The sequence below is a fragment of the Erythrolamprus reginae genome, chromosome 7 (assembly GCF_031021105.1).
Source record: "Erythrolamprus reginae isolate rEryReg1 chromosome 7, rEryReg1.hap1, whole genome shotgun sequence".
NCBI classification, from domain to species: Eukaryota; Metazoa; Chordata; class Lepidosauria; order Squamata; family Dipsadidae; genus Erythrolamprus; species Erythrolamprus reginae.
The window spans coordinates 12,415,059-12,443,041 of NC_091956.1; the positions used below are offsets into that span (position 1 = coordinate 12,415,059).

At 41.7% G+C, this 27,983-nt stretch overlaps 1 protein-coding gene across 2 annotated transcripts; it reads left to right on the plus strand.

Moving 5' to 3' along the window:
* On the plus strand, positions 1 to 27,955 carry ZCCHC4 (zinc finger CCHC-type containing 4). 2 transcript variants are annotated; one of them, XM_070756963.1, is made up of 13 exons: positions 1 to 175; positions 2,251 to 2,369; positions 3,922 to 4,004; positions 6,639 to 6,914; positions 9,366 to 9,446; positions 10,598 to 10,670; positions 13,339 to 13,489; positions 16,243 to 16,346; positions 16,475 to 16,596; positions 20,963 to 21,038; positions 22,531 to 22,582; positions 24,865 to 25,009; positions 26,795 to 27,955. In XM_070756963.1, exons 1-13 carry the CDS (start codon positions 85 to 87, stop codon positions 26,907 to 26,909), a joined length of 1,488 nt encoding a protein of 495 aa, XP_070613064.1. In that variant the 5' UTR covers positions 1 to 84; the 3' UTR covers positions 26,910 to 27,955. The 2 variants fall into 2 exon arrangements, with proteins under 2 accessions (XP_070613064.1, XP_070613065.1); XM_070756964.1 differs by lacking the exon at positions 13,339 to 13,489 and having other exon boundaries at positions 14 to 175; positions 10,598 to 10,680.
* The last annotated feature ends 28 nt before the right edge of the window (positions 27,956 to 27,983 follow it).

Below are 27,983 nucleotides of genomic sequence, written 5' to 3' on the forward strand. Positions count from 1 at the left end.
AAAATACAGAGGGCTTCCTGTTTAAGGGACCCTGGCAAGGCAGGCAAAGCGGAAGGGCCCTTCGTCGAGGCCCGGCGAGCCGAAATGGAAGCAGCCTTGGCTAAGACGGACGGCGTGACGACGGTGGTGTTCGAAGGCGGTTCCCCCGCAGCCCGGGCCCCCGAGTGCCCGCACGGTGAGTCTAAAAGCCCGGGATAGGTCTCGCGCCCTGGCGGGCATCGGATTGATAGTTAAAAAAAAAATATCCGCCTCCTTACACAACAACCCTCCGAGGTAGGCAAAGAGACAGCTTGAGATGCGCTCCAAAGGTTTGAAGGTGGACAGTTTGCACATCGTGTGTGTGTCTGTGTTTTCCTTTGCTTGCATGCCCACATTTCTTTTTGATTGATGCCTTATTTTATATGTGTGTATGTGTGTGTCTTTGTGTAACATATCCTTGCAGATAAGTGAAAAGGATTTATTTTCTTACTGAATACTTTGTTCTGTACAAAGCTGAATGTGCACAACAGCTGGCGAAATTGACTGTCAATCAGTGTTGCTTCCTAAGTGGACAATTTGATTGCACAGAAGTTTGATTTACTTGGAGTTATATTGTGTTGTTTAAATGTTCCCTTTATTTTTTCAGCAATTTTTGGACAGAGATAGATAGATAGATAGATAGATAGATAGATAGATAGATAGATAGATAGATAGATAGATGATAGATAGATAGATAGATAGATAGATAGATAGATAGAAAGAAAGATAGATAGATAGATAGATAGATAGATAGATAGATAGAAAGATAGATAGATAGATAGATAGATAGATAGAGGATGGATAGATAGATAGATAGATAGATAGATGTGGAGAGAGAGAGAGAGAGAGAGAGAGAGAGAGAGAGAGAGAGAGAGAGAGACGGGGTGGCACAGCAGGTAGAGTGCTGTACTGCAAGCCACTGCTAGATCTGCAGGTCAGCGGTTCAAATCTCATCACCGGTTCAAGGTTGACTCAGCCTTCCATCCTTCCAAGGTGGATCAAGTGAGGACCGGGATTGTGGGGGCAATAGGCTGGCTCTGTTAAAAATTGCTATTGCTAACATGCTGTAAGCCACCCTGAGTCTAAGGAGAAGGGCGGCATTAAAAAATCGAATATACAGTATACAAATACATATATATATATAAAACATACATACATATACATATACATATATCTGTTTTCGTAGATTTAATATCTACATATCTATATATATCTATATCTATAGTAGGCTGAAATGGTGCTATCCTAGTCTCCCTTAATTTTAAAAATTCAGCAAAAACATGTGATATATATTTATATAATTATAATTTAATTATAATTATAGTATATATAAAATTAATCCCTTCCTTTTCACTTATCAGGAAAGATATGTTACACACACACATACACACACACATTTGTATGCTGCCCAACCAGTGAAGGGCTGCTTGTCTTTTGGCGCTACCAGTGCACTCTCTGAGACTACTGTGAGCGCATCCGTGTCTGGTGTGGGCGCACATCAGCGCGAGATTCGGTTTCTGCGCATGATCCACAAGCAAAATCTCATGCGAGAACGCTCGCACGCAGGGGATTTCGCTTATTTTTTGCTTCCACGCATGCGCATGCGCCTCTTATCCATGTATCCCTCAGGTTGTCTGAGGCCAAGGCATACAGTCTGCAGAGAGGGGTGGCATACAAATCTAAATAATAGATAGATAGATAGATAGATAGATAGATAGATAGATAGATAGATAGATAGATAGATAAATAAATGTAATTCCTCGATTTACGACCCACAATTGAGCCCAAAATTTATGTCGCTTCATTTGTGAAGTGAGTTTTGCCCCGTTTTTTATGACTTTTTCCCCCAATATAGTTGTTAAGTGAATCACTGTGGATGTTAAGTTAATAACTTGGTCGCTAAGTGAATCTGATTTCCCTGCTGTCTTTGCTTCTCAAAAGGTCGTGTGTGAAACAGCCATAACTCCCTTTTTTTTCCATACCGTAATTTTGAATGGTCACTAAACGAACTGTTGTAATCCAAGGTCTTCTTGTACATTTGTGGTTCTGCATTAAGCACTGACTGAAACAGGAGCTAATATAGTGATTCCTTTTTTCCATATTCCTTTATCATTAGGAATTCCAAATATCCGAGCTGAGCAATAAACAAATTACTACTTCAAAAAATTGCAATTGTTTTATTGCTTCTTTCCACAATAATTCATTTCTGATTATTATCATTTTCTTCGCTAGGTCCTACTCTTTTATTTGCGAGGATTCTTCCAGGAAAAGGAAAGGAGAGAAGATTTTATGCTTGTTCGGCGTGTAGAGAAAGAAAAGACTGCAATTTTTTTCAGTGGCAAGACGAAAAGGTAAAAACTCAGAGCAAGAGTAACTAACAGAAATACTCTTTCTTTGCTTTTCAAGGGATGGCCGTGTTCTCTTTTTTTTAATGTGTCTTGCAGTGGAGGACATCCGCACATCAATATACAGTGTTCCCTTGATTTTCACGGGTTCGAACTTCACGGTTTTTCAAAAAATATTAATTAAAAAATACTTTGCGGGTTTTTTTCCTGTACCACGTTTTTTCCCACCCGATGATGTCATATGTCATCACCAAACTAATAATTTTTGCAAATAAATAACGAAAAAAATTATTGTTAATAAATAATTATGTTTATAAATATCAGGATCACTAAGTGTCTTATTCAATGGTGAGTACCAGTAATAATGGTGAGTAAATGGTTGTTAAGGGAATGGGAAATGGTAATTTAAGGGTTTAAAGTGTTAAGGGATGGCTTGTGATACTGTCCATAGCCAAAAATGGTGTATTTACTTCCGCATCTCTACTTCGCGGAAATTCGACTTTCGCAGGTGGTCTCGGAACGCATCCCCCGCGGAAATCGAGGGAACACTGTATACATACCTTGGAATATATCAATAATATACACGTACATACATAACATTTGATGCCTTGGACTATATCAATAATATACATGTACATATATTTATCAATATTATACATGTACATACATTACATGCTGTTTTTTTTAAATTTAAATGTGCAGATTTCAAAATCTTGGATGGTAAATGGCATTTAAAAAATAAATAAATCTGTCAATTGCTGGTAATTCTGGTATACAAAATAGAAAACCGAAGGTAGGGGAGAGAGAAGATTGGTTTAGTAGTAAGGGTTTTAGAATTGTTTTTTTTACTTTGTTTTATATTGTTGTTCGCTGGCTATACGTAAGAGGTTAGGCGGCCTATAAAGCTCATAAATAAATAAAATGAATGAATGAATGAATGGGTAAAGATGGGCATATTTCAACAAAAACAATACTGTAGTTTTCTAAAGAATCCATCAGTTGTTCCAAAATAAGCAGAAGGAAACATACAAAGCCTTGAGTTAGAAATACCCCCCCCCCCTTTCTGGACCAGAAATTCACAGGGGGAGGGGGAAATGAACTTGCATTTGGCAGAAATCTTTGTAAAATTATACTACAGGTCATCCTCCATTTACAACCACAATTGAGTCCTAATGTTCTGTTCTTAACCACGATGTTGGTTAAGTGAAAATGTTGCTCCATTTTACAACCTTCCTTCCCACAGTTGTTAAGTGAATCACAGCCATTGTTAAATTTGTAACACGGTCGTTAAGCAAATCTGGTTTTCCACCATTGACTTTGCTCGTCAGAAAGGGGATCATGCGACCGTTATAAATATGAGTCAGTTGTCAGGCATCTGAACTTTGATCGCACGATGATGGGGATATTGCAACGGTGTGAAAAATGGTCATAGCTCGCTTTTTTTTTGGAGTGAGTTTATAACTTTGAAGGTCACTAAATGAACTGTTGTAAGTCGGGAACTGCCCGAAGTAGTTCCTTCTCATTCTTTCATTTTTTGCCTCCTCTGCATCTTCCGTAGATATCAGAAGCTCGTCTTTCAGCACGGGAAAATTACAACCAGCAACATCGACCCTCTAAAAGTCATTCCGACAATGTAAAAAGGTATAGTTTTGGGTTGAATTGCTTTTGTTTTCATTCATCGGTTGAAAATTAAATTCTGTTTTCCTGGGTTACGTGAAGTAGATATTCAAGTTCCTGTAGTAAACGGCCCTGGAGAGTTCCTTCAAAACTAAGAATTATAAAAGGAAATTTTACCACCTCTTTTGTCCCAAAATGTACTTTTCTCAAGAGGCAGCTGGACTTTCTCGTTTTTCCTGAAGGTGTTTTGCTTCTCATCTAAGAAGCTTCTTCAGCTCTGACTGGGTGCTGGGAGATGGAAGGATTTATAATCCCCGCAGACAGCTGGTCATTTGCATCCATTGAGAGGGTCACTGGGGCCACGTGGAGGTTTATCTATGTCCTCGGGGTCACCTGAATTTATAAATGACGGTGGAGCCTTCTTGGAACTGCTGAAAAGACTGGAATGGAATAGAATATGGAATGGAACAGAACAGAATAGAATAGATTACAATATGGAATGGAATAGATAAGAATATGGAACAGAATAGAATAGAATGGAATAAGAATAGAATAAGAATGAGAATAGAATATGGAATGGAATGAAATGAAATGAAATGAAATATAATAGAATTAAATATGGAATGGAATGGAACAGAACAGAATAGAATAGATTACAATATGGAATGGAATAGATAAGAATATGGAACAGAATAGAATGGAATAGAATAAGAATAGAATATGGAATGGAATGGAATTAAATATGGAATGGAATGGAATAGAATAAGAATAGAATATGGAATGGAATGAAATGAAATGAAATATAATAGAATTAAATATGGAATGGAATAGAATATGGAATGGAACAGAACAGAACAGAATAGATTACAATATGGAATGGAATAGATAAGAATATGGAACAGAACAGAATAGAATAAGAATAAGAATAGAATAAAAATAGAATATGGAATGGAATGAAATGAAATATAATAGAATTAAATATGGAATGGAATGGAATAGAATAAGAATAGAATATGGAATAGAATAGAATAGAATAGAAAATGGAATAGAATAGAAAAGAATGGATTGGAATGGAATAGAGTAGAATAGAATGTAAGAATAGAATATGGAATGAAATAGAATAGAATAAAATATGGAATGGAATAGAATAAGAATAGAATGAAATAGAATAGAATAGAATATGGAATGAAATAGAATAGAATAAAATATGGAATAGAATAGAAAATAGAATAGAATAGAATGGAATGGAATATGGAATGGAATGGAATAGAGTAGAATAGAATATAAGAATAGGATATGTAATGAAATAGAATAGAGTAAACTATGGAATGGAATAGAATAGAGAATGGAATGGAATGGAATAACAGAGTTGGAAGGGACCTTGGAGGTCTTCTAGTCCAACCCCTGCTTAGGCAGGAAACCCTACACTACTTCAGACAAATGGTCATCCAACATCTTCTTAAAAACTTCCAGTGTTGGAGCATTCACAACTTCTGGAGGCAGGCTGTTCCATGGATTAATCGTTCTCACTGTCAGGAAATTTCTCCTTAGTTCTACATTTCTTCTCTCCTTCTTTAGTTTCCACCCATTACTTCTTGTTCTACCCTCAGGTGCTTTGGAGAATAGGTTGACTCCTTCTTTGTGGCAACCCCTGAGATATTGGACAACTGCTATCATGTTCCCCCGGTCTTTCTTTTCATCAAACTAGCCCTGCCCAGTTCCTGCAACCATTCTTCGTATGCATTTAGCCTCCAGCCCCCTAATCATCTCTGTCGCTCTTCTTGGCACGTTTTCGAGAGTCTCCACATCCTTTTTGCATCGTGGCGACCAAAACTGGATGCAAATATTCCAAGGGTGGCTTCCATTGTGAGAGCTTCCTTGATATGTTTTAGTTCTTCTATTTTGGGGGGTTGAGAAGTGAAATGTCTTCAACGAAAAGCAAAAATAAAAAGTCCAGTTGCCTCTTGAAAAAATATCACCTTTGGGACAACCATAAGCAAATGCCCTTATTGTTGTACATACTCTTGATCAGTTGGAGGATGATGAAGATATTGAGGACTCAGATTCAGATAGTGTGGGGCCTGGGGTTACAGGTAGTAGAACAGGTGGGAGGCCAGCCACAGGATGGGGCTATGAGTTCAGGATCTAGTGAGGGAGAATTAGAGGCACGCTGGGTTAATCCTAAATTCAGAAGAATTCAGAAACGTAGAGAGCAAAGGTCTGAAAGAAGATATTAAGGAGATGAATGGGTTAAATAATTGAGTGAGGTAATTGGCACGTCATGGGACTAGTGAAGAAGAAGAAGAGTGGAGTTTCAACATTGCGGAACAAAAAGATGTTGAGTTTTTATGCCGCTCTCCAAGTAAGCCAAGTATTCTGTGTGATTAACTGTCCGTCTGCTGTTTTTTTAGTGATCATGCTTTTACGAAATAAAAACTTGTCTAGCAGAGCAGGAGAAAGAATGTAAGGAATGCAATTAAGAAAGATAACGGAGCCAGGAGAGATACACCAGTATGAAATGTGTGTGTAGCCGGAAGAGAAGAGAATACAATGGAGTTTCTTTGTTTATGAAATAATGTGTTTGATAAAAGTTATTTGTACTTGCTGAATTTCTACCAGAAACCAGAACACTTATCTTATAGACTTTTCTGTTATAAGGTACAAGGAATTCATCGCTCTACCGCCGTCGAAAAGGAAGTTTTGTCAAGAATGTCAACAGCTCCTGTTGATATCTGAATGGGAGAGACACTCCGACCATCCAGTACTCTCTGATATCTCCATGGCCCAGCTGAGAAGACCTAGCCAACTCCTCAGCGCTCTGGAGAACAAAAAGACGAACGCCCAGTATCTCTTCACCGATAGAAGTTGCCATTTCCTGTTGGATCTTCTCGTGGCGCAAGGTTTCCGACGGGTCCTTTGTGTGGGTACTCCAAGGTGAGCTCTTAGCGCCCCCCACCCTTAGCCCAAGGAATTGCCTTTACTTGAAGAAACATGGGGCCAAAGTTACACAATTCAGTAGTACCTGTAGATATGAGTTTAATTTGTTCCAGAACGGAGCTCGTATGTCGATCAGCTTGTATCTGGAATAAATGGCTTTAGACTTTGTTTTTCCCCCCGCGGAGATAACCAGAAGCAAGGATTCTTGCGCCACCTAGTGGAAGCTCGGCTCGTATCCCGAATTTGAGCTCAGGTCTGGAACAGAAATTTCGCTCCCCTCGTGGCTCGTAACTTGGAATACTCGCATGTGTTTATGTTTATGTTTATGTTTATTTAGATTTGTATGCCGCCCCTCTCCGCAGACTCAGGGCGGCTCACAACAAAGTGAAAAACAATTTACAACAAATCTAAATTTCTACTAAAAACATTTAAAAACCCCCATTTTCTAAACACACATACATACACACATACCATTTATAAATTGTATATGCCCGGGGGAGATGTCTTAGTTCCCCCATGCCTGACGACACAGGTGGGTCTTAAGGAGCTTACGAAAGGCAAGGAGAGTAGGGGCAGTTCTAATCTCTGGGGGGAGTTGGTTCCAGAGGGCCGGGGCCGCCACAGAGAAGGCTCTTCCCCTGGGGTCCGCCAACCAACATTGTTTAGTTGACGGGACCCGGAGACGGCCCACTCTGTGGGACCTAATCGGTCGCTGGGATTCGTGTGGCAGCAGGCGGTCTTGGAGATATTCTGGTCCAGTGCCATGAAGGGCCTTAAAGGTCATAACCAACACTTTGAATTGTGACCGGAAGTTGATCGGCAACCAATGCAGACTGCGGAGTGTTGGTGAAACATGGGCATACCTAGGTAGGCCCATGACTGCTCTCGCAGCTGCATTCTGCACGATCTGAAGTTTCCGAACACTTTTCAAAGGTAGCCCCATGTAGAGAGCATTACAGTAGTCGAACCTCGAGGTGATGAGGGCATGAGTGACTGTGAGCAGTGAGTCCCGGTCCAGATAGGGCCGCAACTGGTGCACCAGGCGAACCTGGGCAAACGCCCCCCTGGCCACAGCTGAAAGATGGTTCTCTAATGTGAGCTGTGGATAGAGGAGGACGCCCAAGTTGCGGACCCTCTCCGAGGGGGTCAATAGTTCCCCCCCCAGGGTAATGGAAGGACAGATGGAATTGTCCTTGGGAGGCAAAACCACAGCCACTCCATCTTATCTGGAGCAGCTCGTATCTAGAGGTACTACTGTACAGAAGAACAGAGCTGGAAGGGACCTTGGAGGTCTTCTAGTCCAACCCCCCTGATCAGGCAGGAAAGAGTTTATTATCAATGATGGCGAACCTTTTTTGGTTTGTGGGCCAAAATATGTGTGTCTGTGTATGCTAGCATATATGTACGTGCCCACACCCCTTCCCTTCCCCCCCCCCACAAATGCACACCAGCTGTTAGGAATAGCAATCCTGGGTGATATTTCATTGTAGGACAAACAAAGAAGATAGATGGCAGAAAAAGACCTCCTGGTCCATCTAGTCTGCCCTTATACTATTTCCTGTATTTTATCTTAGGATGGATCTATGTTTTAGAAACATAGAAACATAGAAGACTGACGGCAGAAAAAGATCTCATGGTCCATCTAGTCTGCCCTTATACTATTTTCTGTATTTTATCTTAGGATGGATATATGTTTATCCCAGGCATGTTTAAATTCAGTTACTGTGGATTTATCTACCACGTCTGCTGGAAGTTTGTTCCAAGGATCTACTACTCTTTCAGTGAAATAATATTTTCTCACGTTGCTTTTGATCTTTCCCCCAACTAACTTCAGATTGTGCCCCCTTGTTCTTGTGTTCCCTTTCCTATTAAAAACACTTCCCTCCTGAACCTTATTTAACCCTTTAACATATTTAAAAGTTTTGATCATGTCCTCCCTTTTCCTTCCGTCCTCCAGACTATACAGATTGAGTTCATTAAGTCTTTCCTGATACGTTTTATGCTTAAGACCTTCCACCATTCTTGTAGCCCGTCTTTATCAGTGATGGTGAACCTTTTTTTGGTTTGTGTGCCAAAATATGTATGTCTGTGTGTGCTAGCATGCATGTACGTGCCCACAGCCCTTCCCTTCCCTCCCACAAATGCACACCACCTGTTAGGAATAGCAATAGCAATATTTCATTATAGGACAAACATAGAAGATGGATGGCAGAAAAAGACCCCCTGGTCCATCTAGTCTACCCTTATACTATTTCCTGTACTTTACCTTAGGTTGGATCTATGTTTTATCCCAGGCATGTTTAAATTCAGTTCCTGTGGATTGACCAACCACGTCTGCTGGAAGTTTGTTCCAAGCATCTACGACTCTTTCAGTAAAATAATATTTTCTCACAATGCTTCTGATCTTTCCCCCAACTAACCTCAGATTGTGCCCTTTATCCATCTCAGGCTTCATGAACTGATCCAGTTGGCAGCTTCGTCCAAAAAGAAGATCTCTCTGAAGAGTCTTCTGCTCGATATTGATTTCCGGTAAGGTGTTTATTATGGGATGGCTGGCTGTCCTGTCTTCCCCGGAGTTCTTCCTCTTTCCAACAGTTGCCTTTCTTCCCATGCCTCTCCGTTATGTCATCCGTCTATGCAGATAGTTCTCAACCTGCAGTCCCAGTTTTATGTTGCTAAGCGAAACGGTTGTTAAGTGAATTTTGCTCCCTTTTACGACCTTTGAACGATCACTGAACAAACTTTTGCAAAGCAAGGACTAACTGTGTAGATTACCCTCTGATTATTCCTCTATAAATTGTTTTCTCAGCTATTAATATGAAGAAGAAGAAGAATAAGAAGAGAAAAGAAAAGGGAAGGAGGAAGGGGAAGTGGAATGGGGGAGAAGGAATGGAAAGAAGAAGAGAGAGAAGGAGAAGAGGAAGGGTGAAAGAGAGGGGGGAAGAGAAAAAAATTAAAGGGAAAAGAAGGGAAGGGGAGAAGGAGGGGAGAAGGAAGGAAGGGAGGGCGGTAAAAAAGAAATAGGAAGGAAAGAAAGGAGAGAAAGAAAGATAGAAAGGAAGGAAGGGAAGGAAGTAGGAAGGAAAGAAGGAAATGTTGGTAGATAGGAAGGAAGAAAGAAAAAGGAAGGAAAGAAAAAGAAGGAAGTAGGAAGGAAGGAAAGAAGGAAATAGTGGTAGTTAGGAAGGAAGGAAAAGGAAGGAAAGAAGGAAATATAGATAGGTAGGTAGGAAGGAAGGAAAGAAGGAAATATTGGTAGGAAAGAAAGAAAGGAAAGAAGGAAGGAAGTAGGAAGGCAAAAGGAAATACTGGTAGGTAGGAAGGAAGAAAGGAAGGAATAAGGAAGGAATGAAGTAGGAAGGAAAGAAGGAAATACTGGAAGGAAGGAAGGAAAGAAAGAGAAAGAAGGAAATACTGGTAGGTAGGTAGGAAGGAAGGAAATAGGAAGGAAAGAAGGAAATATTGGTAGGCAAGCAGGAAGAAAGGAAGAAAAAAGGAAGGAGGGAAGGAAGGAAGGAAAGAGGGTCAAATGGATGGGCTTTTCGGAGACATTGGAGCGGCCAAATGCCAAGGGAGAAAGCAACAGACATTTTTACCTGCCGGGTGCAACCGATCATCCATCGACATTTTGACTGCTGAAATCTGATTTGTGAACCTAATAAGAATCAATTCCTCCCCAGGTATTCGCAGTTCTATCCCCAGGAGGAATTTTGCCACTACAACATGTTCAACCATTACTTCTTTGCTGGAGAGGTAAGGGCCAGTAAGTACGTTTCTATTTTAAACTTTCCTTTCGCTATCTTCTTATTTTGTCTCACGCCTCTATCCAATAACCAAAATAAACGCATGTGTTGGCATCGCTACCTTCCTCCCCTTTTATATGTCAACATGATTTCCCTACATCCTCCATTAACAATTATTTTCTGTTTTCTCTGTAGTGTAAATTGGCCTTACTCGTTTTATAAAGTTCTCTGCCAAATTTGCATGTTCTAAAACCTTGAATTAAAAAAAAGTCCTGTTCAAATGGTCAAAGAAAGATCAGTGCAATCAATGAGATTACATTGTTTTTTGTTACATTGCTGCAAAGTGTGCCATGATTAATTGACAGATTCCTTCGGGACCTTACAAATTTAAATACAGTGGAACCCCGACATAAGAGCTGCTCTACTTAAGAGCAACTCGAGATAAGAGCTGGGAGGGGAGAGATATTTTTGTTCTACTTACAAGCCCAAATTCGAGATACAAGCGCCAAGGAGCTGTCTCCTGAAGCCAAACGCTAACTTCCGCGTTCGGCTTCAGGAGACAGCTGCGAAGCGGCGCGCGTGTTTTAAAAGGTTGCAGCCGGCCTGGGGGGCTCGGGGGGGTGCTTGCAGCTTTCTTTCTTGCTCTTTTTCTTTCTCTCTTTTACCTTCCCTTCCTCTATTTCTTCTTTTCTTTCTCCTTCCCACCTTCTTCCCTCCCTCCCTCCCTTCACTCATTCCTCTCTTACTCTCCCCTTTCATAAGTTTCCTTGCTTCCTTCCTCTGTTCCTGTCCCTTCCCCCTTTCTTTCTTTCTTTCTTTCTTTCTTTCTTTCTTTCTTTCTTTCTTTCTTTCTTTCTTTCTTTCTTGCTTGCTTGCTTGCTTGCTTGCTTTCTTTCTTGCTCTTTTTCTTGCTCTCTTTTACCTTCCCTTCCTCTATTTCTTCTTTTCTTTCTCCTTCCCACCTTCTTCCCTCCCTCCCTCCCTTCACTCATTCCTCTCTTACTCTCCCCTTTCATAAGTTTCCTTGCTTCCTTCCTCTGTTCCTGTCCCTTCCCTCTTTCCTTCCTTCCCACCCTCCGTCCATTCATTCACCCATTCCTCTCTTGATCGCTTAAAGCCGGTCCCTGGTGCAAAAAAGGTTGGGGACCTCTGTCCTACAGGATTGGGTGGCAGAGAAGTTGAACATATGTAAATTTAAAAGTTTAAGAAAGTTTACAAGTTAAGTGAAAGAAACTTCATTATTCATTTATATGTACATGTACATTTCTTCATTAAAAACATGTCTTTCTGCATAATTTAGACTAACTTTGTGAGTTTTTTGAGGGCTGGAACCAATTAAAATTATTTACATTAATTCCTATGGGGAAAAGTCGTTCGAGATAAGAGCTGCTCGACTTAAGAGCCCAGGTCCGGAACGAATTAAACTCGTATCTCGAGGTGCTACTGTAATAGAAACATGGAACATTGATGGCAGAAAAAGACCTCGTGGTCCATCTAGTCTGCCCTTATACTATTTCCTGTATTTTATCTTAGGATGGATCTATGTTTATCCCAGGCGTGTTTCCATTCATTTACTGTGGATTGACCAACCACGTCTGCTGGAAGTTTGTTCCAAGGATCTACTACTCTTTCAGTAAAATAATATTTTCTCCCGTTGCTTCTGATCTTTCCCCCAACCCCTTGTTCTTGTGTTCACTTTCCTGTTAAAAACACTTCCCTCCTGAACCTTATTTAACCTTTAACCTGTTTTTATTATTATTATTGTTATTATTATTTATTAGATTTGTATGCCGCCCCTCTCCAAAGACTGGGGGCGGCTCACAATAATAGTAAAAGGACATAATAGTAAAACAAATCTAATATTAAAAGAAACATATATATATTTACAGCAGCACGAAGCTTATAACTTCAGCCTGATGATGGTGAATGTGATTTCACCGAAACGTCGCATAGACACTCAAAATATTACACGGGGCAAAACCCGAACTCAGAACAATCTACATACATATACCCGTGAAAATCTACGAAAACACACATATATATATGTGTGTGTGTGTGTGTGTGTGTGTGTGTGTGTCAAATGTTTTTTTAGCTTGAATTTTAAAATTAAGGGAGACTAGGATGGTTCCATTTCGGCCTATATATCTTTTAATATTAGATTTGTTTTACTATTATATATAAATATTAGATTTGTTTTACTATTATAAATATAAAACCCCAATAGTTAAAAAAACATACAACACATACATACCAATCATAAAATATAGGAGGCTGGGGGAGGTGTCTCAGTTCCCCCATGACTGGTGATATAGTTGGGTCTTGAGTAATTTGCGAAAGACAAGGAGGGTGGGGGCCGTTCTGATCTCCGGGGGGAGTTGATTCCAGAGGGCCGGGGCCACCACAGAGAAGGCTCTTCCCCTGGGGCGTGTCCCCCCTTTCCCTCTCTGTCCTCCAGACTATACAGGTTTGAGTTCTTGAAGTCTTTCCTGATAAGTTTTATGCTTCAGACCTTCCACCGTTTTTGTAGCCCGTCTTTGGACCCGTTCAATTTTACCAATATCTTTTTGTAGGGGAGGTCTCCAAAACTGAACACAGTATTCCAAATCTTTTTTAAAAAGAAGGAAATTTGCCAATGGCCAGATCTCCAGCATTCCAATCTTCGCTCGTCTCCCTTGCAGGCTGCTTCCCGCGCATGTGAGGATTTCCTGCAGGAAAACCGAGGCAGGCATGTGGTCATGGTGGCCGATCCGCCCTTCGGAGGTTTGGTGGAGGCGTTGGCGTCTGGTTTCCGGAAACTGATGGCAATGTGGAGCTCGGCAGGAGATACAGGTAACTCTTTCTGAAGGACTCGTGAACCTGAAGGAGGGCAGAGAAAATATCTACAGACCAGTGATGGTCAGCGCAGGCGCATGCGGCAGCGGCCAAGTGCACCGCTGCGTGAGATTTTGCTTCAGTGCATGCATGGAAGCATAGAAGCCAGCAAAAATTGCCAAAATCTTGGGTGAAGATACCGGCACATGTACGATTTTGGCGTTTTCTGCCGATTTCTTTACTTCTGCGCATGCTTGTGATTTTCGCTGATTTCTTTGTTTCTGTGCATTCTTGCCACCGCTTTTAAGTGGGTCGTTGTTGAAGTCAGTCAGTCAGTCAGGGACTTTGCTTGTCACATGATTGCAAAAGGGACCTCTACTCTACTCTCTCCTCTATTCTCTCCTCTATACACACACTACTCTACTCTTTGGCGGGACCCAGGGGAAGAGCCTTCTCTGTGGCGGCCCCGACCCTCTGGAACCAGCTCCCCCCAGAGATCAGAGTTGCCCCCACCCTCCTTGCCTTTCGTAAGCTCCTTAAAACCCACCTCTGTCGTCAGGCATGGGGGAATTGAGATGTTCTCCTCCCCCTAGGCTTACAAAAAATGTATGCATGGTATGTCTGTATGTATGATTGGTTTATTACATTAAGGTTTTTAAATTAACTTAAATATTAGATTTGTTTATATTGTCTTATTATTGATGTTAGCCGCCCCGAGTCTATGGAGAGGGGCAGCATACAAATCTAATAAATAAATAAATAAATACTTTCTACTCTGTACTCTACTCTCTATTCTACTCTCTACTCTGCTCTACTCTACTCTACTCTTTATTCTTTTTTTAAAAAAAAATTATTGGTTTTTAAGAAAAGAATAAAAAGAATAAAAGGGGGGGGATAGGGATACAAAAAGTAAGGGGGATACAAAACAATAGACATATTTCAGCATAAGATATTTAACTTATTATATATCAATTTTAAACATTTAACTGTACATTTTTATGTCGTAATTAATTTTTTAACGTTCTATGGTTTCGTATCTATAGATTTACTTAGCAATATATTAGTATGGTTAGATAAGATAAGTTTTGGTGGGGAAAGGGAGAGGGGTGATGCCTGCGGTATAGCAGGCGTATGTAGTTTAACGACATATTTTTAAATTATAATGTTATGGTTGTGGGTGCGTATATTGAGGATGGTTGAATGTTACATTGTTAGTAGATTATAGATATCAGAGGAATTGAACTCAGACAGAAGATCTAGTTTGTATTTGGTCTATGGTTGTTGTTGTTGTATTTGTTTGTTTGCTTTTCCTTTGGTGCCGAGTAAGGAGTTTTCAGTTGATGTTTGTTTTATACTCTTTACTCTATTCTACTCTACTATACTCCACTCTACTCTGGTGACAAGCTAGGATTTTGACATGATGTCAGCCACAACTTTAATGGCTATCTTCTACGGAGAACTCATTTAAATAGACACCAGAGAGTTATTGTTAATGGTGAGTATTCTGAGCAGAGTCATGTTACAAGCGGTGTGCCACAAGGGTCTGTTCTGGGTCCTATTCTTTTTAATATGTTTGTGAGTGACATAGGGGAAGGTCTGGTAGGGAAGGTTTGCCTATTTGCCGATGACTCTAAAGTGTGCAATAGGGTTGATATTCCTGGAGGGGTCTGTAATATGGTAAATGATTTAGCTTTACTAGATAAATGGTCAAAGCAATGGAAACTGCAGTTTAATGTTTCCAAATGTAAAATAATGCACTTGGGGAAAAGGAATCCTCAATCTGAGTATTGTATTGACAGTTCTGTGTTAGCAAATACTTCAAAAGAAAAGGATTTAGGGGTAATGATTTCTGACAGTCTCAAAATGGGTGAACAGTGCAGTCAGGCGGTAGGGAAAGCAAGTAGGATGCTTGGCTGCATAGCTAGAGGTATAACAAGCAGGAAGAGGGAGATTATGATCCCGCTATATAGAATGCTGGTGAGACCACATTTGGAATACTGTGTTCAGTTCTGGAGACCTCACCTACAAAAAGATATTGACAAAATTGAACGGGTCCAAAGACGGGCTACAAGAATGGTGGAAGGTCTTAAGCATAAAACGTATCAGGAAAGACTTAATGAACTCAATCTGTATAGTCTGGAGGACAGAAGGAAAAGGGGGGACATGATCGAAACATTTAAATATATTAAAGGGTTAAATAAGGTTCAGGAGGGAAGTGTTTTTAATAGGAAAGTGAACACAAGAACAAGGGGACACAATCTGAAGTTAGTTGGGGGAAAGATCAAAAGCAACATGAGAAAATATTATTTTACTGAAAGAGTAGTAGATCCTTGGAACAAACTTCCAGCAGACGTGGTAGATAAATCCACAGTAACTGAATTTAAACATGCCTGGGATAAACATATATCCATCCTAAGATAAAATACAGAAAATAGTATAAGGGCAGACTAGATGGACCATGAGGTCTTTTTCTGCCGTCAGACTTCTACGTTTCTATGTTTCTAATTTTTCAGCCAGCATCTCACAGTTCCGAGGAGATTGCAAAGCTTCTATTGCAAAATAAATAGTTTTAGCCCTAAATTGTTTGCAAAGAGAATAAGTGTTTTTGCTATATTATTCCTTGCAGAATTGTATTCGTATTTATATAAATCCATGTACTGTATATCTATTTTATATGTATTTTTTATTTATTTGTATCTATTATATCTATTTTTTTAAAAAGAAATTGTGAACAGTAAGTGTATCTGTTCTCTGTTTCTTTTCCCCATTAGATTCTCCTACCAGCAAAGAGCTACCAATCCTTTGGATATTCCCGTATTTTTTTGAACCACGCATTCTTGAATTTTTCCCAAGTTTTACAATGTTGGATTATCAGGTAAGGGCGTAAGAGAGTCCTGTCTCAAAATCTGTAAACTCTTTTGTCCGTATCTGAGCGCCCCAACCCACTGGGAGATTTCTCTGCCTCCCTTTTGTTAACTACTCCTGCTTTTATTTATTTTTTAGGTTGATTATGACAATCATGCGCTATACAAGCACGGGAAAAAAGGCCGCAAACAATCGCCAGTTCGTATTTTTACTAACCTGCCCCCACGTTCGATAGTTCTTCCCGTAGAAGAAGGATACAGGTAAACCCTCTGCTCAATAGAACAAATTATATATTTTTAAAAAACTACACAAACGTGGCTTGCCACAGTGGGCACCATCCTTTTGGGCAGCAGGCACTGGTTCCATGGAAAGTTTTTTTGTAATAACATATTTATCTATCTATCTATCTATCTATCTATCTATCTATCTATCTATCTATCTATCTATCTATCATCTATCTTTCTATCTATCTATCTATCTATCTATCTATCTATCTATCTATCTATCTATTTGTTTATTAATTAATTAATTAATTAATTAGATTTGTATGCCGCCCCTCTCCGCAGACTCGGGGCGGCTCACAACAAAACAATACAGTTCATGACAAATCTAATAATTATAATTTAAAATATTTTAAAAACCCCATTTACTAAGCAAACATACATACAAACATACCATGCATAAATTGTATATGCCCGGGGGAGATGTCTCAGTTCCCCCATGCCTGACGACACAGGTGGGTTTTAAGGAGCTGACGAAAGGCAAGGAGAGTAGGGGCAGTTCTAATCTCTGGGGGGAGCTGGTTGCAGAGAGTCGGAGCCGCCACAGAGAAGGCTCTTCCCCTGGGGCCCACCAACCGACATTGTTTAGTTGACGGGACCCGGAGAAGGCCCACTCTGTGGGACCTAATCGGTTGCTGGGATTTGTGCGGCAGAAGGCGGTCTCGGAGATATTCTGGTCCGATGCCATGAAGGGCTTTAAAGGTCATAACCAACACTTTGAATTGTGACCGGAAATTGATCAGCAACCAATGCAGACTGCGGAGTGTTGGTGAAACATGGGCATACCTAGGGAAGCCCATGACTGCTCTCGCAGCTGCATTCTGCACGATCTCAAGTTTCCGAACACTTTTCAAAGGTAGCCCCATGTAGAGCATTACAGTAATCGAACCTCGAGGTGATGAGGGCATGAGTGACTGTGAGCATATATAAAAGTGATGAACAAAGAAGGGATTTTAAAATTTAGAATAGAACTGAAAGAGGAAGGGATTGACCTGGAACAGTGGGAACACCTATAGATAAAATCAAGACTAGAAAAAAATGAGAGGGGGATATTGAAACAAAAGTAGTATTAGATAAAATATTATTGGGCTCAGAGGAGAAATTTATTTAAAAATTATACTGTTACTTGTTCTGTCTGGGTGCCCCCAGACTTCAGCACCAACTGGAAAAAACAGCCAGACACGCTGGTAGAAACAAAAGCACTTTATAATTTGAAAATAAACACAGAGGAAAACCTGTTCTTCCCCACAGGCAGGCTATGAGCCTTCACAGCAGACCTCTTGCTGGCACACCCACCTTTTCCCTTCAAGGTTTCAGTATTCAAAGTCACAAGCCAGAATTCCAAGACGCCAAAGATCACAGCCAGGTCTCACGACTCCCAAAGATAATTCTCCACAAACCAGGAAGGGTGGGTCTGCCTTTTTAGCCTTTCCGGAGAGCACCACACCCAAACCCAGCTGTTGCCCATTCAGTGCTTGAAGTACCTGGCTAATTGTCCCCTTTGTTGGGTTGCCCTTCTCTGCCGGAAATCTATTATTCCTTGTGCCTGGTCATCTAAAGAATCCAGGCTGCTTGCTGGGGAGAGCTCCCCCTCGGGCTGAGATTCCTCCTCCTCGTCTCCCTCCTGTTCCTCATCCTCCCCCCCTGAGCAGAGAGCCGGCAGAGGGTCAGCCGTTCCCTGTTCCTCATCCTCCCCCTCTGAGCAGAGAGCCGGCAGAGGGTCAGCCGTTCCCTGAGGGGCCTCAGACGGAATCACAACACCTACTTATTAAATTATAAAATGGAAGTTGAACAAGTGAAGGAAAATATGATTGAATGGGCTCAAGACTAATCTAAATGAATGGCAACGAATGTGGAGTAGAAATAATTCAATTAAATTTAACTCAATTTATTAGACTTGTATGCCGCCCGTCTCCGAGGACCCGGAGCGGTTCACAACATGCAATACAAACAATATGTATACAAATCTAATAGTTAAAAACAGTCAACTACTGTAAAATCCCATTATATAAAAAGCAGTCTACTCAATTACACCCATACATAACATTTGACGGTCAGAGAAGAAGGGGGCATGATCTAACTGCCCCATGCCTGGCGACATAGATGGGTCTTAAGTGTCTGGCAGAAGGCGAGAAGGGTAGGGGAAGTAGCAATCTCCGGAGGGAGCTGATTCCAGAGGGCCGGAGCCACCACAGAGAAGGCTCTTACCCTAGGTCCCGCCAGGCGACATTGTTTGGTTGACGGGACCTGAGAAGGCCGACTCTAGTTAACACTAGCCATGGTCTATAAAGAAAATTGGTCAAAGATGTACTTTAGATGGCATATAAGCCCCACACATCTAGCAAAAATGGATAAAAAGCGTTCGCCCAAAATGTTGGAAATGTAACAAAGAATTTGGATCGTATTACCATATATGGTAGAGCTGTGAGAAAATTAAGAGATATTGGAAGATTTAAAAAGAACCCCATTTACTAACAAACACACACACAAACATACCATGCATAAATTGAACATTCATGCATGGTAATATGAAAATATGCCCACTGAAGAAGATATAATCGAAAAAAATAATAGCGTATGCAGACATGGATAGCTTAACCAAAGAATTAAAAAATGTAGATGAGCTAGAGTGCACTAACTCTTAGGATAGGTTCTACGGTTGGGTGAAAAAAAGGAAAAAGCAAAGGAGGGGAGCTAATAAATGTTAGAAAATTTGGAAGGCAAATGTCAGAGGATCGGCCTTAAAAAGAAAAAAAGGAAAGAAAGGGGTTTTTTTTCCCCGTGGACCGGAAGGGGCGTGTTTTCACGTGCTACCTGCACTTCACTTATCTGCCCACCCAGAATCAGATACGATATCAGGAACCGGAGAGGTTTCAGAATGAAGACAATATCTCCGAGACCGCCTTCCGCTGCACGAATCCCAGCGACCGATTAGGTCCCACAGAGTGGGCCTTCTCCGGGTCCCGTCAACTAAACAATGTCGGTTGGTGGGCCCCAGGGGAAGAGCCTTTTGTGTGGCGGCCCCGACTCTCTGGAACCAGCTCCCCCCAGAGATTAGAACTGCCCCTACCCTCCTTGCCTTTCGTAAACTCCTCAAAACCCACCTTTGTCGTCAGGCATGGGGGAACTGAGATATCTCCCCCGGGCCTATATAATTTATGTATGGTATGTTTGTAGGTATGTCTGCTTAAAAATGGGTTTTTTAAACTATTTTAAATTTTAAATTGTAAATTATTAGATTTGTCAGGAACTGTTTTTATTGTGGTGTGAGTCGCCCCGAGTCTACGGAGAGGGGCGGCATACAAATCTAATAAATAAATAAAATAAATAAATAAATAAATACAGCAGGAATTCTTGAGAAGACGTTTACTTTTTATAGCAGAAACTATACTCTATATATTCTATTTACGTAACACCAACACTATCTTACTAGACAGCACACCACCACTAATCACAATCCTAGATCAACCACAGACTAACCACACCTATGCAAAGGCGCATTACAGTATATACAGTTCGTAGCCAATCGGGTCGTAGTACATTCTGCTGATCCACCATGTCTCCACATTCCTTTTAATTTACACTAATCACATTCCACTGTAACTGGAATATTACCTCGGGAACTGTTCTGCCGGCGTGTTTCAACCGCCCGTAATTACAGGGTAATTAGTCCAGGAAGACACACACCACACAATAAAAGGAAAACCCAGAAGTTTTTATAAACAGAAAAACAAACAGTTTCCTTTTTAAATGTCAAAGGGATTTTCTGGTACACACAAGGCACAGATGAAATGCAATCCAATTGCTTACCCAATAACTGGGAAATTGAGTCCAATTCTAAAGTCTAGAGAGTCCACACACAATCTTGAACAGCACAAAAACCACGATCTTGACGAAACAATGAATCAGATAAACTGCCATGAGGCTAAAACACCAGGCTGCACTTTTATCTGTGGCACTAATTACAGCAGCCCCACCCAACCACAGGTGGCCTCATTTTCTCTTGTAATAATCCTTCAGTTGTTGTCTCCTATGCATCACTCTACGCATGCGTGGATGTGTCATTAATTCTTGTTCAGAATCCAGGGATGATACAGATGATTGATCTCCTCCTGGGCTGTCTGCCAAACTCCCCTCTTCCCTGTCACTCACGCTTCCTTGGTCAGAGGAGGCTTCGTCGGCAGATTCCATCAGGAGCAAAACAGGCCTGCGGCATGTGGATGTTTTCCCCACATCCATCTGCACATTCCTTGGGGCAGGAGCTGGGCCAGAGCTAACCACAACAGGTACTACTCCTGACATCGCATCCTTTCTCAAAACCTTCTCATTGGTTTCTCTCCACCAGGTTTTGCCCTGTCTGTCAGCGATACGTCAGCGCAGAGAACCGACACTGTGATATCTGCAATTCCTGTACTTCAAAAGTGAGTCTGTCTGTAGAAATCGCAGACATGGAGACATGATTTCTAGAACAAAGCTTGTCCAGGCCAGGAAATCTGAGTGAGCAACTTCGTGATTTGAAGTTCTCTGCCTCTGGACTTGCCGGTTTATTATTTTTAACCAGTTTCTTGTGTATACAACTATAAAGTATTATTAATTCTCTACTTAACCTAGTTACTATATAAATGGTTAATAAGTGACACATAGTATACAAATGACAAGGTAGGATGGCAAAAATAAACAGAAGAGTATGTAATTAGTCTTAGACCAGAGGTAAGCAAAGTTAGCTCTTCTATGACTTGTGGACTTCAACTCCCAGAATTCCTGTGCCAATCACGCTAGCTCAGGAATTCTGGGAGTTGAAGTCCACCTGTTATAGAAGAGTCAACTTTGCCTACCCCTGACTTAGGCAAACAAGGGTTTATATTTATCTCAGGTAAATGGAAGCTTAAATGGATAATTATTTTCTTAAGCTAATCAAGGGGGTGGCAGGTACGTAGCTTTTAATCCTATCATATCCACAGAGGGCATTCCATATTCTCACATTTTACTCTTTCCTCTAGATACACAGAAAGTATAAATAAGACAGAATAATGAGATACTTTATTGACAAGATAGGTTTGCCATATCATTACAATAATTGACAATGGCCCACATCTGTCCTTGAGAAGGATGGTTGGTTTATTTTATTTATTTATTTATTAGATTTGTATGCTGCCCCTTTCCGTAGACTCGGGGCGGCTCACAACATAATAAAACAATTCATAACAAATCTAATAATTTACAATTAAAAAATTTAAAGTACTTAAGAAAATCCCATTTTTAAGCAGACATACCTACAAACATACCATACATAAATTATATAGGCCCGGGGGAGATATCTCAATTCCCCCATGCCTGGCGACAAAGGTGGGTTTTGAGGAGTTTATGAAAGGCAAGGAGGGTAGGGGCAGTTCTAATCTCTGGGGGGAGCTGGTTCCAGAGAGTCGGGGCCACCACAGAGAAGGCTCTTCCCCTGGGGCCCGCCAACCGACATTGTTTAGTTGACGGGACCCGGAGAAGGCCCACTCTGTGGGACCTAATCGGTCGCTGGGATTCGTGCAACAGAAGGCGGTCTCGGAGATATTCTGGTCCGATGCCATGAAGGGCTTTATAGGTCATAACCTTAATTTGCTCCTTAATTTAGTCCTCTTGTCTTCAGTGGAATTCCGGCACCAGGATAAGAGGTGAAATGCTACCCATTCGGCCTGGTTTGGCTGTACTGTTAGTGACGGTGAGAGGTTAGGAGAACCAGTAGTGACGGCAGCGTGAGGCTCCGCCCACCTGCCCGGATGCCGCCATTTCTGTTCTTTAAACCCTCTGCGCATGCAAAAATTTGGGCTCAGTTGTAGGTGTAAGTTGAGAATTACCTGGTGCATAACTTGATCAATATTTAATCAATATGAAAATTAACATATTTTTCTTCCCTGCAAATAGGATGGCAGATGTTGGACGCATTGTTACCTTTGCAAAAAATGTGTAAAACCCTGTAAGTTGTTGTTGTGTGTGTGTTTTTTAAAAAAATAATACCTTTATAGTTTGAAATCAGAATTCAAACGGCTGTTAAAAAGTTTTAATGTTTTGCTTGGTGGCAAGATGACTCGACCTCTGGCCCGGTCACAAAACAGACAGCTTTAAACTGAGGTCGGTGGATATCTTCTTAGGAAATTTGGCCACCTTTTGATCCTGGTTAGTTATGGCTCCCAAAGCTTCTGCTGGTATCGGTGCGCTGTGCACGCAGCTTTGGATCTCTGGCATTCGCGCATGCATCCCAATGAGATTTTGCTTCTGCACATGTGCAGGAAGCAAAATCTCACGAGGGGGCATGCGAGCATGTGAGATTTCGGCGATTGTTTTTGCTTCCGTGCATGCGCCGAAGCAAAATCTCCCTGGGGTGCATGCGCATGCGTATCAGAGACCCACGCATGCACAGAAGCAAAACATCACTGAAATCTCGTGCGCGCATGCGTCCCCTTGTGAGATTTTGCTGCTTCCTGTGCAGGCTCACGGAAACACAGGCACGCCAGAGAACCTGCTACTGGTCCTGAAACAGGAACAGGAGAAAGGAGGCATAGAAATCTAATAGAGAGTGAGAGTTGAAAGAGAGAGAGAGATGGATGATATAGATAGATAGATAGATAGATAGATAGATAGATAGATAGATAGATAGATAGATAGATAGATAGATAGAACTCTTGAACCATTTCCAAAAACAGGTGAGGGCTGGGGGGGTTTTCCTCTGTTATTGTTTGGGTGCTTTTTACCATATGCTTTAAATCAAGAGTCATTTCTCTCTCTCTCTCTTTTGTTTCTCTCCCTTTTCTCTAATTCTCTGCCTCATTTTCTCATTTCTCTTTTTTTCTTCCCTTTTTGCTCTCATTTTTCTCTCTCTCTTTTCCTTCCTCTCTTCTCTCTCTCTCTTGCTTTCTCTCTTTCTCCCCTCTTGCCCCCTCTTTCTCCCCTCTTGCCCCCTTTCTCTCTCCCCCTTTTCTCCCCTCTCTTGCCCCCTTTCTCTCTCCCCCTTTCTCTCCCCTCTCTTGCCCTCTTTTTCTCTCCCCCTCTTGCCCCCTCTTTCTCTCTGCACCCTTTCTCCCCTCTCTTGTCCCCTCTTTCTCTCTCCACCCTCTTGCCCCCTTTCTCTCTCCTCCCTCTTGCCCCCTTTCTCTTTCTCCCCCCTTTCTCTCTCCTCCCTCTTGCCCCCTCTTTCTCTACCACCCTCTTGCCCCTTCTTTCTCTCTCTCCCCTCTTGCCCCCTCTTTCTCTCTACACCCTCTTGCCCCCTCTTTCTCTCTACACCCTTTCTCCCCTCTCTTGCCCCCTTTCTCTCTCCTCCCTCTTGCCCCCTCTTTCTCTACCACCCTCTTGCCCCTTCTTTCTCTCTCCCCTCTTGCCCCCTCTTTCTCTCTACACCCTCTTGCCCCCTCTTTCTCTCTACACCCTTTCTCCCCTCTCTTGCCCCCTTTCTCTCTCCACCCTCTTGCCCCCTTTCTCTTTCTCCCCCCTTTCTCTCTCCTCCCTCTTGCCCCCTCTTTCTCTACCACCCTCTTGCCCCTTCTTTCTCTCTCCCCTCTTGCCCCCTCTTTCTCTCTACACCCTTTCTCCCCTCTCTTGCCCCCTTTCTCTCTCCACCCTCTTGCCCCCTTTCTCTCTCCTCCCTCTTGCCCCCTTTCTCTTTCTCCCCCCTTTCTCTCTCCTCCCTCTTGCCCCCTCTTTCTCTACCACCCTCTTGCCCCTTCTTTCTCTCTACACCCTCTTGCCCCCTCTTTCTCTCTACACCCTTTCTCCCCTCTCTTGCCCCCTTTCTCTCTCCACCCTCTTGCCCCCTTTCTCTTTCTCCCCCCTTTCTCTCTCCTCCCTCTTGCCCCCTCTTTCTCTACCACCCTCTTGCCCCTTCTTTCTCTCTCCCCTCTTGCCCCCTCTTTCTCTCTACACCCTCTTGCCCCCTCTTTCTCTCTACACCCTTTCTCCCCTCTCTTGCCCCCTTTCTCTCTCCACCCTCTTGCCCCCTTTCTAGATAGATGAAAAATAGAGATGGATGGATGGATGGATGGATGGATAGATGGATGGATGGATGATAGGTAGGCAAAATCTGGTGCTTTACTGAAAAGTTTTATTGTACATTTTTACTGCAGATTCTTTCTAAATTGTTTTTTAAAAAATAATAATAATAATAAATGCAGTAAGCATGCTGATTTAGCTGCGGACAAAACAATGCAAAGGTTTTATTGCTGCCTTTTCATGGAGGACTGAACCCCTGCTTTCCTTTGGCAGCCTGGGTTCACTGTAACACCTGCGGGCGCTGTGCTCTTCCCACCCATCCTTGCGAAGGAGCCCGTGCCGGGTGCTTCATTTGCGGCGAAGCCGATCACAAACGCACCGCGTGTCCGAATCGACAAAGAACCTGCAAAGTTGATCAGTAAGTTGAGGATAGGAATTCATATCCTGCTGATCTGGAAAAATGAGACCGGCTGTTTTGAGCTCTGTTCTATTCTACATTCTATTCTATGTTCTATTCTATTCTATGTTCTATTCTATTATTTATTTTATGCTATTCTAAATTCTATTCTATGTTCTATTCTTTATTCTATACTATTATTTATTCTATTCTATCCAACATTCTATTCTATACAGTGGAACCCCGACATAAGAGCTGCTCTACTTAAGAGCAACTCGAGATAAGAGCTGGGAGGGGAGAGATATTTTTGTTCTACTTACAAGCCCAAATTCGAGATACAAGCGCCAAGGAGCTGTCTCCTGAAGCCAAACGCTAACTTCCGCGTTCGGCTTTAGGAGACAGCTGCGAAGCGGCGCGCATGTTTTAAAAGGTTGCAGCCGGCCTGGGGGGCTCGGGGGGGTGCTTGCAGCTTTCTTTCTTGCTCTTTTTCTTTCTCTCTTTTACCTTCCCTTCCTCTATTTCTTCTTTTCTTTCTCCTTCCCACCTTCTTCCCTCCCTCCCTCCTTTCACTCATTCCTCTCTTACTCTCCCCTTTCATAAGTTTCCTTGCTTCCTTCCTCTGTTCCTGTCCCTTCCCCCTTTCTTTCTTTCTTTCTTGCTCTTTTTCTTTCTCTCTTTTACCTTTCCTTCCTCTATTTCTTCTTTTCTTTCTCCTTCTCACCTTCTTCCCCTCCCTCCCTCCCTTCACTCATTCCTCTCTTACTCTCCCCTTTCATAAGTTTCCTTGCTTCCTTCCTCTGTTCCTGTCCCTTCCCTCTTTCCTTCCTTCCTTCCCACCCTCCGTACATTCATTCACCCATTCCTCTCTTGATCGCTTAAAGCCGGTCCCTGGTGCAAAAAGGGTTGGGGACCTCTGTCCTACAGGATTGGGTGGCAGAGAAGTTGAACATACGTAAATTTAAAAGTTTAAGAAAGTTTACAAGTTAAGTGAAAGAAACTTCATTATTCATTTATATGTACATGTACATTTCTTCATTAAAAACATGTCTTTCTGCATAATTTAGACTAACTTTGTGAGTTTTTTGAGGGCTGGAACCAATTAAAATTATTTACATTAATTCCTATGGGGAAAAGTAGTTCGAGATAAGAGCTGCTCGACTTAAGAGCCCAGGTCCGGAACGAATTAAACTCGTATCTCGAGGTACCACTGTATTCTATTCTATTTATTCTATTCTATATTCTATTCTATTTATTCTATTCTATTCTAAATTCTATTCTATTCTACATTCTATTCTGTTCTATGTTCTATATCCTATTCTATACTTTCTTTTCTATTCTACATTCTATACTATTCTTTATTCTATTCTATTCTTTATTCTATTCCACATTCTATTCTATTCTTTATTCTATTCTATTCCATTCTATTCTATATTCTGTTCTACTTTATTCTTTATTCTATTATATTCCATTCTTTATTCCATTCTATTCTATTCTATTCCATCCCATTCTTTATTCTATTCTTTATTCTTTTCTTTTCTATTCTTTATTCTATTCTACTCTACCCTATTCTTTATTCTATTCTATATTCTTTTCTACTCTATTCTATGTTCTATTCTCTTCTATATTCTCTTCTCTTCTTTCTAAACCAAGCAGTTGAGTGTCAGGCAGATATTTTTGCCTGTTTGACATAAGATTTCCACCCATTTCTAATTGCATCATGTGGTTAATTTAATTTAATTTAATATAATGCCGTTTTCCCCATCTCTTTCATCCTTTCTTGCCACAATTGTTTCCCTTCCTCTGCAGAGATAGCAAAAAGGCCAAGGCAAAGAAGAAGCGCAAGAGGGTTCTTCTGGAGACAACATGTTGGAAAAAGGCAAAATCTGCAAGAAAAAGGAAAAATGAAGACCAAGAACTGTGACGGCGAACCTGTAGCATGCGTGCCACTGATGTCAGCTCCACCGTGCATATGCGTTCTGGCCAGCTGATTTTTGGCCTTGCTGATGTGTGTGTGTGTGTGTGTGTGTGTAGGCCGCTTTTGTCCTCCCCCCCGACTTCAGGAAAGCCTTCGGAGCATGTGGATCTGAACTTCTGGTTGGCCCACTGGGCCGTTTTTCGCCTTCTATTAGTCATCCTGAAACCTGGGGAGGGTGAAAAACAGCACAATGGCCGAACCGGACGTTCATTTCCAAACTTCTGATTGGCCTATTGGACCATTTTTCTTTTGCTATCCATAGGCTCCAGAATCTTTTCCGAAGCTTAGGAAAGGTGAAAAATGGCCCAGTGGCCTAACCAGATGTTCATTTCCAAACTTCCGGTTGGCCCGTTGGGGTGTGTTTTGCTATCCATAGGCTCCAGAGGCTTTCTTGAAGCCCAAGGAAGGTGAAAAACAACACAATGGCCTAACCAGAAGTTCATTTCCTAACTTTTGGTTGGCCTGTTGGACCACTTTTTGCCATCCACATGCCATGGAGGCTTTCTTAAAGCCTGGAAAGGGTGAAAAACAGCACAATGGCCTAACCGGAAGTTCATTTCCAAACTTCTGGTTGGGCCGTTTTTTCACCATTCGTAGGCTCTGGAAGCTTTCTTTGAAGCCTAGGGAGGGTGATAAACAGCACAACAGCCTAACCGGAAGTCCGTTTTCGAACTTCCGATTGGCCTGTTGGGCCGGTTTTGGCCATCCAAAGGCCCCGGAGGCTTTCCTGAAGCCTGGGGAAAATGAAAAACTTCAGTGAAGCCTACGTGCTTTTGTGGGAGGGAGGCATGCGCGGAGGGAGAGCATTGTATTGTGGGCGTGGGTACATACATGTGCTATAATGCACACATGCACCCCTTTTGGCACCCCCCCCAAAAAAGGATTTGCCATCAGTGACCTAGAATAAAACATTTCAGTCCTTATTCTTTTGCTTTATTATTCTGTCATTGTTAATCTGACTATTAAAAAAATATCACTGGATTAATAGAAAAGGTTTCTATTTTTTAGAGTCAAATATGT